This window comes from Salmo salar, chromosome 27 (assembly GCF_965601325.2).
Source record: "Salmo salar chromosome 27, fSalSal1, whole genome shotgun sequence".
Classification (NCBI taxonomy): domain Eukaryota; kingdom Metazoa; phylum Chordata; class Actinopteri; order Salmoniformes; family Salmonidae; genus Salmo; species Salmo salar.
The window spans coordinates 1,958,062-1,980,212 of record NC_138317.1 but is presented as its reverse complement, the minus strand read 5'-3'; the positions used below and the strand labels follow the sequence as shown (position 1 = coordinate 1,980,212).

At 41.3% G+C, this 22,151-nt stretch overlaps 1 protein-coding gene across 1 annotated transcript; it reads right to left on the bottom strand.

The window, feature by feature from the left end:
* cks1 (Cyclin-dependent kinases regulatory subunit 1) lies at nt 1–6,126 on the bottom strand. Its single transcript, NM_001141438.2, is given in 4 exon segments — nt 1–753; nt 4,933–5,060; nt 5,191–5,258; nt 5,923–6,126. Coding segments are annotated over 3 exon segments (231 nt in total). The 5' UTR covers nt 5,250–5,258; nt 5,923–6,126; the 3' UTR covers nt 1–709.
* Nucleotides 6,127–22,151: the final 16,025 nt, after the last annotated feature.

The following is a 22,151-nucleotide window of genomic DNA, read 5'->3' as shown; positions in this document are numbered from 1 at the left end:
ACAAAATAAAAAAAACATTTATTTCCAGGGTACAAGAATTCATAAATACTGAGCAGCTGATTTGTACAATAATAGACATGGCAACAAAGATCTTGGGCCCCATTTTGACAACTCTAAAATGCAGACAGTCAACAGCGTTACTTATAACTGCAGGTCACAATTATTATGATTTTTTTTTTTTAAACATATATTTTTACAATGTCCAGAGTACGTGTGCATACACTTGATACAATCTGCAGTATTCAAAACAAGATGAATCAAGTGCCATAACATGTATCCCTGCACATTTGCGCTTTCAAAAATGTCCCCCTTACATTTTACAGTTACTATATAGCTTAAAATAGATATTAGCATCATGTTAGTCAACGCACAGCAAGTAAGGTTTAGAATAATTAAAGTGTTGCCACAACCTCAGCTTTTCTTTTTCTTCCCAGACATACAGCCTGAAAACATTATCAAGTTAGTCCAAATACAAACGTTTGAATGATTACAGAAATACAGATAGAGAAAAGGATGAAAGGGTTCCAAGCAGGTCCATAGGAAATGTGAAAGGCTTTACAGTGAGTGAGGACAGTGGGTTGGAGCTCTTGACTCTGGCTCCACTGCAATGTATACGATACACATGTGGAAAATAGTCTTTATTCATTCATCTCCAGCCACTCTCTTATCTTCTTCTCTATGAGTGTTCTCTCACGCACGCTGTCTGAGATCAGGCTGCGGGCAGTGGACGACGGAAAAGCAAGATGTGGGGCTCTGAAAAAAAACAACAAAAAAAACAGGAAACATTTGTGAATGAAGTTCAAGAACTGAATGAAAAACATTTCAGGCTGTGTCCCAAATATCTCTCCTTCCTTCCAAAGTGTGCACTTGTTTACTGCCCTTCACTGATTTGAAAGAAAATGGCTGGTATAGAAACATGGTGGAAACTCCCTCTAGCCCATGCCTACACCACTCTAATGCATTCAGATTTGTGGGAAGTAGTGAACGAAAGGAGACATTATTGGGACTCATCCTTAGAGTCAGAGTTTGGAAAGCTGATCATTCTTTCATGTATTCTAGTAGTCTCGTGAGGCCACCCTTGATCCTTCCAAATCTCATCTCGTTGACTCAAATATTGAAAGTCTGGAGAACTTCAGTATTGGATTTTGAATGGGAGCGCTGGCTGTTAGCGCTTGCATTTGTTTGGTCAGTGCCGCTTTTCCAACAGTGAGACAAAGGTTTAGTAGCCCATGTTTAGAAACAATACAACAGTCAGACAAAGGTTTAGTAGCCCATGTTTAGAAACAATACAACAGTCAGACAAAGGTTTAGTAGCCCATGTTTAGAAACAATACAACAGTCAGACAAAGGTTTAGTAGCCCATGTTTAGAAACAATACAACAGTCAGACAAAGGTTTAGTAGCCCATGTTTAGAAACAATACCTCCATTTGGAGCTCCATCAACACAAAATATTTGATTGGTTTCATAAGTGGCAACGCGTCACTAGTCTCTCATACTCAACCACTTAACATCTTTCTGACGAACAAGTTCCCGCGGCTTTTGGAACAATGTGACCAACGCCTGTGTCCGACAGTAGTATTCTAGTACCCATCTTAGGACCATGACATGTGTGAGGCTTGTCTGAGCAAAAGAAAGCAAATGAATGAAAACTAAACCAGATGCAATGTAGGACAGTGGCCTGTGTGAGGCTTGTGTTAAACGAAGGCTGCAAATCAGTGCACACGTGCTGAATACACTTCAGCGACCATCCATCCATCCGATGACAAGGTGATTGTGTAACAAGATGATACAGACCTCCCCTCTAGGGCGCACCACACACTCAAACCTCTCCATCTAACACCTGTCTTAGCATTGTCTGCTTTGGCCATGTAGCCATTCATTCTTTGTTTCTTCATTCAAGGCTGTGTAATGATGCACATAAGGCAAGCTCATCAAATATGTTTGTGGGACACACCCAACCATTTGTTCAACAGATGCCCTGACTTGGTAAAACACGTAGGTTATTTGGTTATCATGGCTGAAATGCTTAGATTCAATGTCTTGTGTTCAGGTGACAGACAAGAACAGATGTATTTGGAGACAAACAGAATGAGTCAGACCTCATGATCTGCTGATGACAAGAGACCAGTATCAAAGATAGTAGTAGCCTATAATACAAGTCATTCCAATGGAGGCTGAGCATCTTCTGTTACAAACACTGATCTTTGAGCTCTCAACATGACTGTACTGTATTCTAGGTTTGGCGATGTACAACCTTTGTCCCATCTTGATTACGTACCTATAAAATCATTGTGATATACGACGCTACCACCCCTATTGGCAACCACCCAAATTTGAGGGAAAAAAAATGTTTTAATAAAAGAAACTGCTAAAACGGTCTATAGCGCGAAATCAAATAGAACTGGACGAATCATGATGAAAGGGAATGCTTTTGAAAGCCTGGGCAGAGGGTAAGTGCAGGCAATGGCAAATCTTTTCTAATATTCCTTTCTGGTAGAGGAGCAAAAAAGGTTTGCGTACATCTCATGTGCGCGCTTTACTTGTCGGCGTTCCAAACATTTGTCTTTTTACCTAAATATGCAAACACCATCAGATAGAATTCATAGCAAACAGTGCACTGGGTTAGTCAGAGTTGCTTAAATATAACAGAACAGATCAACTGGAATGACATACACTCATGGGATGGGTTGCCAAAAAAGAACTGAAAGCCACAAATGACTCCATTAAAGGCAAGTCACTGTGCTTCTATGGCTATATGCACCATGCCACTGCCTATTTCATTTGTCAAGACAGCTCATGAATCGAGTGCCTTTATTAGTCAACACACCTACAGTGCCTATAGAGTGTACACCCCCTTTCAAAAATATTCACCTTTTGTTGCCTTATAGTCGGGAATTAAAATGCATTTTCCATTGATTTACCCATTGTACCCCACAACTTCCAAGTAAAAAATTATCTGGATTATTATTTTTTAAAGAAAATCTAAATCTTTAACTGAAATAGCTTGATTGGATAAGTGTCCAACCCCCTTGCAAAAGCAATCATAAATTAGCTCAGGTGTAATCACCTTCAAAATCACACCAAGTTCATTGGCCTCCACCTGTGTTAAATTATAGTGATTCACATGCTTTCAGGATAAATTCAGCAATTCCTGTAGGTTCCTCCTGTTGGGTAGTGAATTGCAAAGCAAACACTCAGCAAGAGCTTTCAAAAGAACTCTGGGACAACGTTGCGGAAAGGCACAGATTGAGGACGGATATAAAAGAAACAGCAGACAGAGCGTTCCCCCTATGCACATCGACGGGACAGCAGTGGAGAAAGTGGAAAGATAAGTTCCTCGGTGTACACATCACGGACAAACTGAAATGGTCCACCCACACAGTGTGGCAACAGTGCCTTCAACACTCAAACTTTTCTACAGATGGACAACTGAGAGCATATCCTGTTCGGGCTATAGCCCTGCCTGGTACGGCAACTGCACCGCTCACAACAGCAAGGCTTTCCAGAGGGGGGTGCGGTCTGCACAACACCAGGGGCAAACTACCTGCCCTCCAGGACACCTACAGCACCCAATATCACAGGAAGGCCAAAAAGATCATCAAGGACAACAACCACCCGAGCCACTGCCTGTTCACCCTGCTACCATCCAGAAGGCGAGGTCTATACAGATGCATCAAAGCTGGGACAGACTGAAAAACAGCTTCTCAATCTCAAGACCATCATATTGTTAAACAGCCATCACTAACAGAGTGGTTGCTGCCTACATACAGACTTAATCATTGGCCACTTTAATAAATGGATCACTGGTCACTTTAAACAATGCCACTTTAATGTTTACATATCTTGCATCATTCATCTCAAAGGTATATCATGTATTTTATACCATCTATTGCATCTTGCCTATGCCGCTCTCATTGCTCATCCATTAATGTATAGATTTGTATTCCTTTACTTAGATGTGTGTATTAGGAAGTTGTTGTGGAATTGTTAAGTATTGCTGCACTGTCGAAACTAGAAGCCCAAGCATCTCACTACACTCGCAATAACATCTGCTAACCATGTGTATGTGACCAATAAAATTTGATTTTAAAGATTTCAAAGGCCTTAGAGCACAGTCAAGACGATTATTAGGAAGTGGAAAAATGTATGGCACCACCAATACCCTGCTTAGGTCCATCGCCACAAACTGGTTGACCAAGCAAGTATGAGTCTGATCAGAGAGGCTATCAAGAGTCCAATGGCAACTTTGAAAGAGCTACAGGCTTTAATGGCCAAGACTGGTTAAAGTGTGCATGTGACAACAACACCCCAAGCACTCAACAAATCTGGCATGTAGGGTGGCAAGAAGGAAGCACAAATGGTTCCTAACAAGGTTTTACACAGACCTTCATTTTTCTAGGTGCAACATGAATATTTGGGCGCCTGTGCGAGGAAAATGGTCACACTGTAGAGCCCTGCCTCCCACACATTGGCTTCTTTCTAACTCTAAAAACAAAATGTTATGAAACTTCAAGTAAAGTGGATCTGAAAACTAACATTTTAAAACATGTTATTTAACCTTTCATTTTAACAGCAAAGATTGAGTCCTAGGTCTCTTTTACAAATGTGCCCTGAATGTACATCCTAACCACCAGTGTAGCAGTAATGACCCCAAGACATGGGTACAAAAGTAATCCCCAAGTCAGAGTTCCACCAAGTACAGTAGGCTACAATTCAGTGTTTGTATAACTCAATGTTATGCCACTGCATTCACCACATCACACTATCTACTGTACTGATATGAACCCCCATGGTGCGACATAGGCACAACTGTAATCCCCCAGTACCGTTCAGTGTTGTTTTCCTCCATAATAGCCTTTATGCTGCTGTATTCAATAGCACTTCACTCTTTCTACTGTACTGAGCATTAGTACTAACATCTGACAGTGTACCTGGTTGATGGATCATGTAGTGTATCCAGCCTTGACTCTGCTGGACGCCCAGGTTCCTCCACTCAGTCTCTGACATCAGATGGGTCTTGGGCACACGCTTGGCAATGTCCTTGGGCAGCATCACGTGCCTACAGAGAGCGTCATGCAGTGTCAACATCACAGGGCTAGGAAGGAAGACCGCCGCCAGGCAAGACATACATGTCGATTTTAGCTAGCTAGATAAAAACGGTTTTAGAAAAACGTACAGTCTTAACTTACCTATACTCGAATTTCTCATCGTCATATTTGTCAGAGTAATATATCTGCTTCTGAGACATGATGCCAACCTGAAAAAAAGAGTGCACCTGAAAGTTTAGGGACTCAGGGATTTTACAGCAGGGGCATTACAAGGAATCCTGTCGACTGAACGTTCTATCCAGTGATTTGGACTGACTGAAGGAGTATGTTTTTAATTTACTACCCGTAGAGTACGTAGCGGCAATACACCTCATCGTTTGAAGTCTACCAATAAGGCTCAAAGAAGTAGTAAAGCCCAAGCAAAGGCAATAACATGACAATTACAGGTTTGTCAAGTCAGATGTGATCAATGCACCTGTATTGCGCATCATAAACCAATGAATGTAACTAGCTAACATTAGATAGCTAAGTAAGGCGACAAGCTTTATCTACTACAGTAACGTTAATAGCTACATTTTTTTTGTTTAACTAGCCCAACCTAGCAAACAACTAGCTACATCATACATAGCTAGCTACTCATGTTCATCAGCATGTCATCCACTGAGTGTTCTAGCTAACATAGTTCATAAAACACAATGCCATCCAACAACCGTTGGAACTAGCTAGCTAAGTTAGCAGGCTAGTTAAATAGCTGGCTAACTTGCTAGCTAACAATAATGAATTAGCTCAAGTTAGCTAGCTAGCAGGCTTCGCTATCTAGCATTGAGCTTAGCTAGCTACTATGTTAGCTTTGACAAGTAAAACACAAATCACCTTTCTTCAGGTGGCTCGTTCCAAATTATTGTAGTCGTGATTTGGTGACGGAAATTCTAGAAATTTCACAACAGGCCTGTCTTTTCTATAATATTGTCGGTCACCGATGTATTTATATTTCCACGTACAGTAGCTTGTACTGCTTCTGATGTAATATTGTCGAAGGACCTTTTTCACGTTTCGCTGCGAGTTTCCCTCTCTTATGTTACTGATCCTGCCTTTCACCATTCAAAAACTCACTGCTGCTCCTCATTGGTCAATCCTTTCACATAAATGATCATGTGACATATGCTGAGTTTAGACGAGACACGCAAAAACCGTCATACCTGTCGGCATAGAGGGACAAAGAAAGCTATATAAAGAGTGACCCTATGTTGCTATGGTGATTTCAGTAAACAAAATCAGTGCAAATCAACATCCGTTTATTTATATTAACAACAAATCAATACAGAGAGTACATGAGGGAACACAAGTGTATATATAGATTATATTGTAATGAAACAGCAGGGAGCAGGTCTCGAACCCTCGACGTTCAAGCCTGAAGTCCGGCGCGCTATCGACTGTGCCGCAAAAGCATGCTCGAGCGGCAGAGTCGATTTCCGGGCTTATAAACCCAGGGTCGTTACACTATATAATGGACAATTGAGCTAGGGGGTACAATATTACATTACACAAAGACCTTTAGCGACATACATACACTTATAATTCTAACAGATTTTTTGTTAAGAGTATTTGTCTTTAAAATACAGTTCAATTTCTTTTTGTAGGGTAAGAAAATGTTTTTTTTTTGTTTGTGAATTTACATTTGTGAATAGGAAATTTGGCCAAAAGAATAATGAAATGAATTACATATGTTTCAGCTTATTCCTATCATAGGTAAATAATCCAAACAGTACATCTCTCCACAATAGTGTAAGACCTTCATAAAAGTGTTCAATTATAAATCTACTGATGTCTTGCCACAGTATTCTTACATGAATACAATGCCAAAAAAGATGCAACACTGTTTCTGGGTGGTCATTACAAAAGGAGCAATTTGAGTTGATGTTTTCCTTAAACTTCTTCATATAGTGGTTGGCAGGATAATATTCATGAATAATTTTAAAGGAAACTTCCTTAATTTTGTTAACAAGTAGGTATGTGTGTGGCAACATCCAAACTTTTTTCCAACAGATATTGGAATGGATTTATTGATAATAAGGCATGACATAAGGTATAGATACATCCTGCTGAAACAAGGTTCGTATCGCTCTGTTGTTGAATGGACCAAAAGAGAAAAATCTTTCCTACTGATGAGTCAACAGAAGGTAGGCTCTGAGGGTCAGGTCTTGACACATTCCTGAATAACAGAGCAACACCTGAGGGAATGGCATCTAAAACAATTGCAAAATCTTTAGGTGTTACAGGGACCTTGTAAAGTGATAAGAATTCCTTATAACTGAGTAAACTGCACTTACCAGTTGGCTCACCAATAGGATATTATTTTGGAACCAATATTCTAAAAACAAAGAAGTATTTTTATACAATATATCCCGATTATTCCATATATAATATCTGTGTGGAGAAAAATGGTGTTATTAAATTAAGGACCATGACAAGAACCTGCCGATGAAAAGCAGAAAGTTTCACTCGAACTTTGTCAATATTATAATTGCAAAACAACATGAAGTTAAGGCCACCAAAAGTAGAGAAGACATGATGAGGAATACAATTCCAGATAGAAGTGGGTCTTAAGATCAATTGGAAAAAACAATTCCGAAGTATTATTTAAGGTAGTAAAGACATGAATTCAGCCCACCATTCTCATAAGTGTTCATTACAACAGTTTTCCTAATGTAATGGGTCCCGGTTTCTCCACAGAAAGTTGAAAAGCATCTGGTCTATCTCCTTGCTTATTTTACTGTCAAGATATAAAGATAGAGCACCATATGTTAGTCTAGAGATACCTTCAGCTTTGGTTATTAGGACTCTACCTTTTAAAGATAAGTCCCTCTGTAGCCATTGATTTAGCTTCTTCTGGGTTTTTTTATTAAGAGGGTTAAAATTTAGTAAGCCTCTAGACTTCTGATCCTTTGTAATGGTTATGCCTAAATATGTAAGTTCTTCTTTCACTGGAATACCATAATATGAAGGTGTCACACAATCTTTGACAGCTATGAGTTGACATTTATTAATGTTAAGATATAGACCAGACGCTTTGGAAAAGGATTGTATCACATTGATCGATATGGGAATTTGGTTAGCGTCTTTCAGAAAAAGTGTAGTATCGTCAGCCAGCTGGCTTATATAATTTCTTTACCAGCTATGGAAATACCTTGTACAGGACTATTATGTAAAGAATTTGCAAGAAGTTGGGTGATTAATAAAAACAGGTACAGAGATAGGAATTAGGCACGGTTGTCCTATCTTTAACTCAAATCTAGGTGAGGTGCCATATTTCAATTTGATAGAACTGTTACCATTTGCATAGAGAGTCTTAATAGCCTTACAGAAAAAATCCCCAAAGCTAAGTCTCTCAAGGGAGTAGAAGAGGAACTGATGCTCTACTGTGTCAAATGCTTTATAAAAATCTAAAAATAATATGAAGCTATCCTCAGTTATTAGGTCTGAGTTGTCAAGTATGTCTGACATTGTTAGAAATGTCTGTTCCTCATGAAGCCAGACTGTGTTTCATCAATGACTGCATCCAGGACTTCTTTAATTATTTTTGCAAGTAGTAAGGCTTAATATCTTATGGTCATTATTAAGAAGACAAATTGGACGCCAGTTATCGATGAGCAGCACTTCTTTTTTAAGCTTAGGTATCAGTGTTATTAACCCCTGACTCATTGTAGGAGAGAGAACATTGTTTTTAATACTCTCTAAAAAGACTTCAAATAGGAAGGAGCTACTTGTTCAGAAAATCATTTGTAAAATTCTGATATAATTCCATTAACACCTAATGATTTATTGTTCTTTAGATGTTTGATAGACTCTAATCTCTTCAACTTTGATGGGTTCATCAAATTGTTTAGATTCTATATCACTGATAGAGTGAACATTATTCAGTGAGTTAAAAAAACATATCTGTGGATTCCTGACAGTACGTAGAGCTACACAATTTTCTGTAAAAATTGCTACAGTATTTAGCGATTAATTTTTGGTCATCTGTAATAACACCAATGTTTAACTTATGGATAGTGTTATTTTTAGAGTGACATTTCTCAAGTCTAAAGAAATAGGATGAATTCTGTTCTCCCTCCTCAAGCCATTTTTTCTCCTAGATCTAATAAAGGCTCCTTCTGCTTTTAATCTATATATATATATATTATCCAGTTTATTTTGTAACTCAATTAGTTCCATCTTCTCCTCCCCCAAGAGGCCGGCTGGGGACCTCCTGAGAAAGGGAAGTTATCTTAATGATCACCTTTTCCTCCTCAGCTCTTCTGGTCTTAGAAAATATGGTAGTAATCTTGCTAAGGTATTTGGACACCTCAAAGTTAAAGAGCTCCCAATTCTTGCAATAAGATTTTTCTTCACAAGCCCTTTCCCAAAAGTGTGAGAGCAGATCTTTAACCTCAAGTTTAACTATTATTATTTAATAATGAGCTATTTAGCTTCCAGTAGGATGCTCTACCAAGGTTAGTATCAGGGGTAAATATACTGCTAAAAAAAAATAAAGAGAACACTTAAACAACACAATGTAACTCCAAGTCAATCACACTTCTGTGAAATCAAACTGTCCACTTAGGAAGCAACACTGTTTGACAATAAATTTCACATGCTGTTGTGCAAATGGAATAGACAACAGGTGGAAATTATAGGCAATTAGCAAGACACCCCTAATAAAGGAGTGGTTCTGCAGGTGGTGACCACAGACCACTTCTCAGTTCCTATGCTTCCTGGATGATGTTTTGGTCACTTTTGAATGCTGGCGGTGCTTTCACTCTAGTGGTAGCATGAGACGGAGTCTACAACCCACACAAGTGGCTCAGGTAGTGCAGCTCATCCAGGATGGCACATCAATGCGAGCTGTGGCAAGAAGGTTTGCTGTGTCTGTCAGCGTAGTGTCCAGAGCATGGAGGCGCTACCAGGAGACAGGCCAGTACATCAGGAGACGTGGAGGAGGCTGTAGGAGGGCAACAACCTAGCAGCAGGACCGCTACCTCCGCCTTGGTGCAAGGAGGAGCAGGAGGAGCACTGCCAGAGCCCTGCAAAATGACCTCCAGCAGGCCACAAATGTGCATGTGTCTGCTCAAACAGTCAGAAACAGACTCCATGAGGGTGGTATGAGGGCTCGATGTCCACAGGTGGGGGTTGTGCTTACAGCCCAACACAGTGCGGGACGTTTGGCATTTGCCAGAGAACACCAAGATTGGCAAATTCGCCACTGGCGCCCTGTGCTCTTCACAGATGAAAGCAGGTTCACACTGAGCACATGTGACAGACGTGACAGAGTCTGGAGATGCCGTGGAGAACGTTCTGCTGCCTGCAACATCCTCCAGCATGACTGGTTTGGCGGTGGGTCAGTCATGGTGTGGGGTGGCATTTCTTTGGGGGGCCGCACAGCCCTCCATGTGCTCGCCAGAGGTAGCCTGACTGCCATTAGGTCCCGAGATGAGATCCTCAGACCCCTTGTGAGACCATATGCTGGTGTGGTTGGCCCTGGGTTCCTCCTAATGCAAGACAATGCTAGTCCTCATGTGGCTGGAGTGTGTCAGCATTTCCTGCAAGAGGAAGGCATTGATGCTATGGACTGGCCCGCCGTTCCCCAGACCTGAATCCAATTGAGCACATCTGGGACATCATGTCTCGCTCCATCCACCAACGCCACGTTGCACCACAGACTGTCCAGGAGTTGGCGGATGCTTTAGTCCAGGTCTGGGAGGAGATCCCTCAGGAGACCATCCGCCACCTCATCAGGAGCATGCCCAGGCATTGTAGGGAGGTCATATAGGCACGTGGAGGCCACACACACTACTGAGCCTCATTTTGACTTGTTTTAAGGACATTACATCAAAGTTGGATCAGCCTGTAGTGTGGTTTTCCACTTTAATTTTGAGTGTGACTCCAAATCCAGACCTCCATGGGTTGATAAATTGGATTTCCATTGATTATTTTTGTGTGATTTTGTTGTCAGCACATTACAACTATGTAAAGAAAAAAGTATTTAATAAGATTATTTCATTCATTCAGATCTAGGATGTGTTATTTTAGTGTTCCCTTTATTTTTTTGAGCAGTGTATTTTGATATCAATGTAAATGGCCCTATGGTCTGTGAGGGGAGTAGTACAAATATTTGTAGTAACACACTCACTATCAATAAATTTGGATATGAGCCAAAAATCTATTCTGGATTGTCTGGGACCTGTTTTGTTACTCCAAGTGAATGATCTGTCGGCAGGAAACCTCTTTTCATATATCAGTAAGATCAAACTTTTCCATAAAAAGTATTAACGGTGGTCCCGTGTGGCTCAGTTGGTAGAGCATGGTGTTTGCAACGCCAGGGTTGTGGGTTCGTTTCCCACAGGGGACCAGTAAGGAGAAAAAAAATGTATGAAATGTATGCATTCACTACTGTAAGTTGCTCTGGATAAGAGCGTCTGCTGAATGACAAAAATGTAAACCCAAATTCTGATTGGTTGGCCTACCTTGGGGCCATCTATCAGTTGAATTATCTATAGCAATGTTAAAGTCCCCTCCTATCAATAATGATGAATTGGGACATTTAGATAACCAATGAATTATATGTTTCTCTATAGATTCAAGCAACTCATCATTCTCATGTTTGGTGTTGTACCCGTAGAAGTTTACAGTAATGAGCGTAATGTCATTGTAACTGATCACAAGACAAATAAAGTGACCAAAGGGGTCACATTCCGAGTGTGGAATATTACCACCAAAGGTATTTTTCATTGCAGTGACACCAGCGGAGCGTTCAGATCCACGGAAAAGCCAAATATCGTTGCCCCACTGCGACCTCCAGAAGTTAGCATCAGCTGAAATTGAGTGAGACTCCTGAAAAAAGCAAAAATCTGTTCTAAATTGTTTAGCAAATAAAAATAAGGCCTTGCGCTTCACATTGTTTCATAACCCCCTAGCATTAAGAGAAATTATAGACAAAGACAAAACAACAAAGATTATTATTATTAAGTATAAACTGTAGTAGGATGAGTCAAAGATGTAGGAGCAGTGAACGTAAACGATAAGGAACCGATCTGCACCATTTAAGTCAATTTCAAGTGAAAATAGCTTATTGCATAAACTTTGAGCTAGACGTTATCCGGCTTTGAAATTCAACTCAACTGAAAATTATGTTCAAGACCAAACCAAGGGTTCTTGTAGTAAGAGAGACTAAAAACCCTCTTTAGTGTAAATCAGGAACTATTCTGAGAAATAAAAGACAAAATAATAATTTAAATAAAAGGGTACCTACTATTTTAAGTGCATATGAAAACTGATCATAAAAAAAATGAATAAAAAATGTTTTACATATACATGTTCCTAAGCCCCTTTTCACTTGGAAATAAGTATTAATAACTAAATAGAACAATACCCGTGTAAGCTCAGAGCAGACCTGTATGCCCTTAAACAGTATCTTAGTTACTGTATACATAAAAAAATAAATACAGCTTTCAGTCTTCATCGTAAGTTTGTAAACAAAATAGGTCTTCTGGTCATACAAGAACAAACTAATAAATTGAAGTACCTGAGTATTCTGAAAAATAGTCACCTGATGCTTGTTAGGTAAACAATATAAGGAAAATGAGAATACCATGGCTGAAACCATCAATCTGTTCCTTCTGGTGAGATTTTAGGGCGGAATATGGATTTCTGAACCGTTGATGAAGCCTCGTCCTCCGAAGTAAGCAGCCTTTCCCTCATTTCGTGCTAACTTGTTCCTTCTTTCTATGTCCTCCGGGCTGAGATGCTCGGCGAAACGCATACCATGGCTCTGAAGGCGTTCTTCCTAGCAGCTTTCCAGACAGCATCCCTGTAGAATCTGGCAGTGAAGAGGATGATGATAATGCTTGGTCTTGAAACGTTTTGCTGTTGCTTCTTGCCGAGGTGTTGCACAACGTCGATGGTATCACCAACTTTGTTCTTCTCTGCAGGCATAACTTCTTGGCAGATGTGGATAGCCTCTCCCCGCACATCTTCATTCTCCACCTCTGGCAAGCCGTAGAGTCTCAGGCTCCATATTATTGTGTATTGTTCCAGATCAGTGAGACTTCTATGGTAGGTAGACATTGTTATTCTTTTCCACCTTTTCAACTTTTGCCCCTCTCGTTTTCACATCCTCGATTTCACCACATGCAAACGCCAGTCTTTTTCAAGCCTTAGATAACCATGGTGTTCGCGCCTACCATTTTTCTCTATGGCGTCAGACCTGGAGTTGATGAGTAACGAGAGGGTAGCCACGATGTCAGAGTTCATGTTGGGTTTTTTGGAGGGTGGAGGTTTGCACGGAGTAACCGGTAAAGAGGGGAACTCATCATCTTCAACAGCATTCGAAAGCATGATATTATCCATTGGCCAAGCGTAGTTATGGCAGTTGTCTATAAGCACGTTTCTCTCTTGTTGATTAGCAATAGAACGGCTAACTTCTTCCTTTCTTTTGTCACGACTTTGCATGGACATGCCGAAATAAATTATCCAATTATTATTCCAGTCACAGGAAAGGTCTTATATCTTAAACAAATAAAAACAGTAATAGTAATGACTGTAAACTTGTTTTTTTCACAATCTTTCTGAAGTTTGGTACGGAGCTTGGTAAAAAAAAGCGACTGTTCAAGCCGTTGTCGGGTTGCGTCAATTCGAATCTGGTGTCAGAACAAAGAGAAACTCTGGTCGCTAGTACTGTTTCACAGCTGTTTATTAGGCTAAGTAAATGGTGATAAATGCAATGTTCGTATATACGAGATCACTGTAACATCTCGCAGGACAGACAGAGAACTGCTGGCCTGTCAGAGGGAGGATGAGTGTGGTTTAAATTTACTCATCCTATAGTTGGCGTGCAGGCTGGTCCCAGCCTCTAGACGCATCATTGTTGCCAAACGTAGTTGTCTTCCAGTTTATCTTCGTGTGTGTATCCGAGTCAGACACCCAAGGACAGTGTCTGTTTTTATGCCACAGCCATTCTCCGCTCTATCAGTTCCTCACATACACCTGTCCTTGAGCGGCCCCACAACCAGGCATTGTGTGTGTGTGTGTGTGTGTGTGTGTGTGTGTGTGTGTGTGTGTGTGTGTGTGTGTGTGTGTGTGTGTGTGTGTGTGTGTGTGTGTGTGTGTGTGTGTGTGTGTGTGTGTGTGTGTGTGTGTGTGTGTCACGAGTCCAACTCAGCCTACACCCCAGTAACCCTCCAGTTAGTCACACATTATTATATGTAGCTCAATCCATGTTAGTACAATACAAACCTGTTATGTTTAACATGAATTTACTCATAAGCTATGCATCACATTTAGTTTAGGAAAATATTATCCCAACACCGTCATCTTGGCACCTCCGATGTCCGTCTACCTAGTACGACGTAAACGCTGCATTGAATGCAGTCCAAACACTTAAAAGACACACAATATCCCCTCTGCCCTCAAATTAAGTGGACACTTCTGATGATGTCTGACGAGTATACACTTGTAGGGCGAGGGAAGAAGGAATGATTTTTAAATGGACCGCCCTTGCCCGGAAATTAGTCACTCGTTCATCCCGCAATGATTGTGTTTTCAGCCACCGGTAGCTTGTGGGTGCTTTATATGCGCTACAGTCAATTATAATTGCATGTCTACTTACATTAAATATATAATTATTAATATACGCCTACTGTAATGATAGCTAGCAAATAAATTAGCTAAATAACGTTAGCCTGCCTAGTTGGAACTTCTAAAGAAAGAAAATGTTTTATTTCAACAATTTCCAAAAGCTAACCAAACAAAAACATAATTTCTATTACGAGACGTGTTTGTGCCATCATGTGCATTATAGCTCAATTTCTAACTTGTTTACATTTGTTTTTACTTACACTTGTACGTTGACATTGAGATTTTTCTTAGCAGATGTACATTTGTCTCAAATTGAATTATGGGGAGTTTCAGGCCCAGAAGTGAACATAATTGTACACTTGCAAACTCGACAAAAAAAAAATATAGAACTAGGAATAGATATAGTCCTTGGTTCACTCCAGACCTGTCTACCCTTGCCCAGCACAAAAACATCCTGTGGCGTTCTGCATTAGCATCGAATAGCCCCCGTGATATGCAACTTTTCATGGAAGTTAGCAACAAATATACACAGGCAGTTAGAAAAGCTAAGGCTAGCTTTTTCAAACAGAAATTTGCATCCTGTAGTACTAACTCAAAAAAGTTCTGGGACACTAAAGTCCATGGAGAATAAGAGCACCTCCTCCCAGCTGCCCATTGCTCTGAGGCTAGGAAACACTGTTACCACCGATAAATCCATTATAATTGAGAATTTCAATAAGCATTTCTCTACGGCTGGCCATGCTTTCCACCTGGCCACCCCTACCCCGGTCAACTGCCCGGCACTCTCCACAGCAACCCGCCAAAGCCCCCACCATTTCTCCTTCATCCAAATCCAGATAGCTGATGTTCTGAAAGAGCTGCAAAATCTGGACCCATACAAATCAGCTTGGCTAGACAATCTGGACCCTCTCTTTCTAAAATGATCTGCCGAAATTGTTGCAACCCCTATTACTAGCCTGTTCAACCTCTCTTTCGTATCGTCTGAGATTCCAAAAGATTGGAATGCTGCCGCAGTCATCCCCCTCTTCAAAGGGGGTGACACTCTAGACCCAAACTGCTACAGACCTATATCTATCCTACCCTGTCTTTCTAAGGTCTTCGAAAGCCAAGTTAACAAACAGATTACCGACCATTTCGAATCCCACCGTACCTTCTCCGCTATGCAATCTGGTTTCAGAGCTGGTCATGGGTGCACCTCAGCCACGCTCAAGGTCCTAAACGACATCATAACCACCATTGATAAGAGACATTACTGTGCAGCCGTATTCATCGACCTGGCCAAGGCTTTCGACTCTGTCAATCACCACATTCTTATTGGCAGACTCGACAGCCTTGGTTTCTCAAATGATTGCCTCGCCTGGTTCACCAACTACTTCTCTGATAGAGTTCAGTGTGTCAAATCGGAAGGCCTGTTGTCCGGACATCTGGCAGTCTCTATGGGTGTGCCACAGGGTTCAATTCTCGGGCTGACTCTCTTCTCTGTATACATCAATGATGTTGCTCTTGCTGCTGGTGATTCTCTGATCCACCTCTACGCAGACGACACCATTCTGTATACTTCTGGCCCCTCTTTGGACACTGTTAACTAACCTCCAGACGAGCTTCAATGCCATACAACTCTCCTTCCGTGGCCTCCAACTGCTCTTAAACGCAGGTAAAACTAAATGCATGCTATTCAATCGATCACTGCCCGCACCTGCTCGCCCGTCCAGCATCACTACTCTGGACGGCTCTGACTTAGAATACGTGGACAACTACAAATACCTGGGTGTCTGGTTAGACTGTAAACTCTCCTTCCAGACTCACATTAAGCTTCTCCAATCCAAAATTAAATCTAGAATCGGCTTCCTATATCGCAACAAAGCATCCTTCACTCATGCTGCCAAACACACCCTCGTAAAACTGACCATCCTACCGATCCTCGACTTTGATGTCATCTATAAAATAGCCTCCGACCCTCTACTCAACAAACTGGATGCAGTCTATCACAGTGCCATCCGTTTTGTCACCAAAGCCCCATACACTACCCACCATTGCGACCTGTACGCTCTCGTTGGTTGGCCCTCGCTTCATACTAGTCGCCAAACCCACTGGCTACAGGTTATCTACAAGTCTCTGCAAGGTAAAGCCCCGCCTTATCTCAGCTCACTGGTCACCATAGCAGCACCCACTCGTAGCATGCGCTCCAGCAGGTATCTCACTGGTCACCCCCAAAGCCAATTCTTCCTTTGGCTGCCTTTCCTTCCAGTTCTCTGCTGCCAATGACTGGAACGAACTGAAAAAATCTCTGAAGCTGGAGACTCATATCTCCCACACTAGCTTTAAGCACCAGCTGTCAGAGCAACTCACAGATCACTGCACATAGCCCATCTGTAAACAGCCCATCTATCTACCTACCTCATCCCCATACTGTATTTATTTATCTATCTTGCTCCTTTGCACCCCAGTATCTCTACTTGCACATTCATCTTCTGCACATCTACCATTCCAGTGTTTAATTGCTATATTGTAATTACTTTGCCACCAATGGCCTATTTATTGCCTTAACTTACCTCATTTGTACTCACTGTATGTAAACTTTTTGTTTTCTTTTGTTCTACTGTATGTTTTGTTTATTCCATGTGTAACTCTGTGTTGTACGTGTCGAATTGCTACGCTTTATCTTGGTCAGGTCGCAGTTGCAAATGAGAACTTGTTCTCAACTAGCCTACCTGGTTAAATAAAGGTTAAATAAATAAAAAAAATTGCACAATATGAATTAACCCATTCATTACAGGAGGGTTGGCCAGCTGATAAACATTAGTATTAATTTACACAAAATATGCATCACTACAAGAGTAAAAGGTTCAATATCACTTCTGATTGTGAACATCTTTGTCCTGAAATAAAGCTTCCTCAACCAGTTCCATGCACCGAAAACATAAAGCGAGCTATATCCGCATTTAACTCCCTGGTCTGCTCTAACCCTAAACTAGAATGTACTCAATTGGAGACACCAAATAACATATTACTTTGAGGGTATTCCATGTCTGAGTTGCTTCCAGGAAGCAGTTGAAAGCAGTCAAGGCTCTATAAATTACATTTAAATCAACCAAATACACACACACAGAACGACAGTGCATGTGCACGTTTCCATCATGGATGTGATGAATATGACATCAATATGTTTGGCACTGAATCTAAACCAGTGGTTCTTAACCTGGGTTCGATCGAAACCCAGGGGTTCGGTGAGTCAGTCTCAGGGGTTCGGCGGAGGTCAAGACACACACCCGACTCATATGATTCGTGATGACACGCCCCGCTTGGCCATCATTGGCTGCAGGTGATCACGCAACATCGCTTGGCCTATCTGTGCTGCAGGGAATTTGGCGCGCTCAGTAGTCGAATTGTGACTGTCGTGATGGTACGTCGTGTGATTTCTTTCTTAATATTTTAATCCCTTCATACTAACTATGTTGAGCAAAAAAAGAAAGTGGTCGGACGAATATGTACAATATGGATTCACATGTATAACGGAACGTGATGAGAGTCAGCGTCCTAACTGCATGATTTGCAATGCCAAGTTGAGCAATTCTAGTCTAGCACCGGCAAAACTAAGAGAACACTTCCTTAAGCTGCATGGAGATGGACAATACAAGAACACAACGCTCGCTGAATTCAAGGTGAAGAGAGCCAGATTCGATGAAAAGGCTACTCTGCCTGTTCTCGGCTTTGTACCCATCAACAAACCGATCCTCACAGCATCGTACGAAGTTGCTTACCTGATCGCAAAGCAGGGCAAACCACACACCATTGGTGAAACACTCATAAAACCAGCTGTGTTGAAGATGGCGAATATCATGCTGGGAAAAGCGGCTGAAGTTAAGTTATCCCACTTAGATGAGCTTGCAAAGTCTCTCGACGGATACTTCCCTACAAGAGAGTCATATCCAGCATGGGTGAGACAGCCGTTCACGTTTAGTGTTGAGACAACAGATGTCAATGATGAATACCTCGATGAAATCATTGAAATTCAGCAGAGCCAGGTTCAACAGCAACTCTTCAGAACAACAACGCTCTCAACGTTTTGGTGTCAACAAATGGTAACGTACCCTGTTATTGCTAAGAAAGCTCTGGAGATTTTCATACCGTTTGTTACAACATATCTTTGCGAGCAATCCTTTTCGAGGATGCTGGACATAAAAACGAAGAAAAGGAACAGACTTTGTTGCGAAAATGACATGAGAGTGGCACTTGCCAAGGTGAAGCCGCGCATTTCTGAACTGGTCTCTGAAAGGCAACAGCAGAAGTCACACTGATTTGCAGTAAATATTCATTATTATGTTTTTGTTTTTGTGTGAAAATCATGTTTTAATGGTTTTGTTCTTTGAACACTGATGTTGATGCATGGTTCATTTTGTGCACCAGTAAAATATATACCTATGTTTTGAATTTTATTTTTCCAATTAAGAAGGGTTCGGTGAATGTGCATATGAAACTGGTGGGGGTCAGTACCTCCAACAAGGTTAAGAACCACTGATCTAAACGCTATTAAATATCTCATAACAGACCTAGCCTAACTGAATCATTTCACTTTCACAGTGACAATAGCGTCCAATGGATTTAACTCTACTTTTTCAAACTGTGGAGGGCAAAAGAAACCAATCTCAATCAGGCATTTTCATAAGATGCTGTTGACTACAGCTAAGTGCTTTGCTGAATTAAACTGTTCACAGCCAGTTAATAACCAGTTCTAAATTCTAAACCAGGGGTGGGTAACTGGCGGCGAAAGGCCCTCGGATCAATCCCCCCCCCCCCCTTTAACTTACTGTTGCAAGTTAGTACTATTAGAATACATAAGGTGCAATTTTGAAATTTGGTTGTGCATCAAAAATGTTTATCTTGTTATGTCAGTTAGCCCATGTCAGCCAAAATGTTTTAGATTGCTAAGTTAGTTTAGTGGCCAGCTATCTAAACTTCTTATCATGGTTGAATTACTGGACGGGGGGAATTAATTTTGTCAGTCTCACTAAGATGTCATATTAAAAACGGCAAACATTTCTCTCCATCCTATGGCAAAATGTGTAGAATTGCAGGAAAGTAGCTATAAAACAGCTTATTTTCCTCTCCATCCCATGGAAAATGAGTAGCATTGCATGAAATTAGCTATAAAATTGTTAAATCTTCTCTCCACCCAATGGCAAAATGTGTAGAATTGCAGCAAACTTGCGTTAAAACTGCAATATTTTTTCTACACCTCATTGCAAAATGTGTGAAATTGGCTCTAAAACTTGTTTTTTTTAAATGTCTCAGCTGTGAAGAGGGGGCCACTAAAATGTTTTGCTCGCAGTGTGGAGGGGACTTAGACCTGGGAGCAATTGCGGCCCCTCATGATGAGTTCAGATTTTGTGGCCCCCACCCCCGTTTAAAGTTGCCAATCCCTGTTCTAAGCTATTCAATCTATCACATCACAATGCTATTGATCTGCTCTGCAGTTGTAGCACACAGACTGATGAGAGTGAAGAGCAGTTGACATTGAATTGGCAAGTGTGATGCTGCTGGTGCCAGATCATCATCAGCCAATGGAGATCAGACCGACATGCATCTACATGTGTGACCACACTTACATTTCTGGAGAATCCATCCACTCCTCTAAACATTAAGAATGTTGTACCTGGGAATATAAAAGATAATGAATTGAATACACATGAATTGATGAAGGACACAATAGATGTAATATTTGAAAAGTATACAGGTACAGTACCTTATCAAGTTGGGATTAGTGTCCACATGCACTAATGAGAGGGGATTTTGCACAAAGTATGTTCTCTGCACCACACACCCAAGATGAGCCATTCTGGACAGGATCCCTGCTGAATCCACCCCGTGCATTGAGGCCACCATTCTTCTCCATTGTACATGAAAGCCCAAGGACTGCAGCCTCCCTCTCACCAATTTGTAGCCAGCATTTGGCATTTCAGTCTTGATAGTTGTCACCACGTTATCAAGTTCCTGCTCTGTAATGGTGCTATACAATTCCCCACAGACAGACCAAATTCTTGCATCTGTCGGAAGATGGCACATCTTGGCACACCTGTCAGACTGGCAATGCATGGCACAGGCAGTTGAGTGTACAGCATTTTCTTCAACTTTTGTTTTATAACAAGCTTGGGATGTCCTCGCACACCTGCCACAGCTTCCATTTTGTACATGGGAATGTAAACTTCAACTGCTCTCTTACAAGACCATGGAGCTCCTGAAGTGCTTGTGTGATGGATGTGGATATCTGAACACGATTTGAGAACGACAACATGAGAATCAGCTCCTGGCGACACATGAATTCCATGTAGTCCATGTCGATTTGTTATTGGCTGACTACATGCTGCAATTTGTTTTGATTGTTATTCAAATAAAAATGTTATTCACTTAGATTGAACAATTGAATGAGATCGCAATTCATCTGATCACTCTTCATAACGTTCTGGAGTATATGCAAATTGCCATCATACAAACGGAGACAGCAGACTTTGTGAAAATTAATATTTGTGTCATTCTCAGATCTTTTGGCCACGACTGCGTGAATCCAGGTGAATCCAGGTGAAAGCTATTAACCATTTTTGATGCCACCTGTTAAATCCACTTCAATCAGTGTAGATGAAGGGGCAGAGACAGGTTAAGAAGGATTTTAAAGCCTTGAGACAATTAAGACATGGATTGTGTATGTGTGCCATTCAGAGGCTGAATGGGCAAGACAAAATATTGAAGTGCCTTTGAACAGGGTATTGTAATGGAACGCTGCATTTGTCTTGCAGCATTGCGTTGCAGAGGCTGTTGCAAGTGCAATCTGTGTGGTGTATACATTGGATTTATAAAATGTATGCATCAAACTGAATGTGTAGACAGCGTGACAGAAATGGTAGCAGAAGGTGAATGTTGAAGTTTTGTTGCACACATATCCAGATGATGATACGTACCATTTTGCGGAAATACGCTGTCGGTCTGATCGAGTTGTAACTCATTTCTTGTGCTCAATTCCACTTTGTGTGCACTCAACATTTTTCTCTGAGCTCTCAGCTCCTCAACATGACCCCTTGCTCCCTCACTGATCTTCAGGTCAGAAAGTCGGAGCTCTAGAAAGAGGCCCGAGATTCCGAGTTGGATGACCGTTCAAAATATTTTTTCCTGTCGGACGTCGTTTTTTATGTGGTTTTTTTAGGCGTGCTCGACCCTCTTTTTCCTGTAGTCCACGATCATCTCCTTTGTCTTGATCGCGTTGAGGGAGTGGTTGTTATCCTGTCACCACACTGCCAGGCCTCTGACCTCTTCCCTATAGGCTGTCTCATCGTTGTCGGTGATCAGGCCTACCACTGTTGTGTCTTCGGGAAACTTAATGATGGTGTTGGGGTCGTGCTTGGCAGGAGGGGACTGAGTACACACCCCTGAGGGGCCCCCGTGTTGAGGATCAGCGTTGCGGATGTGTTGTTACCTACCACCTGGGGGCGGCCCGTCAG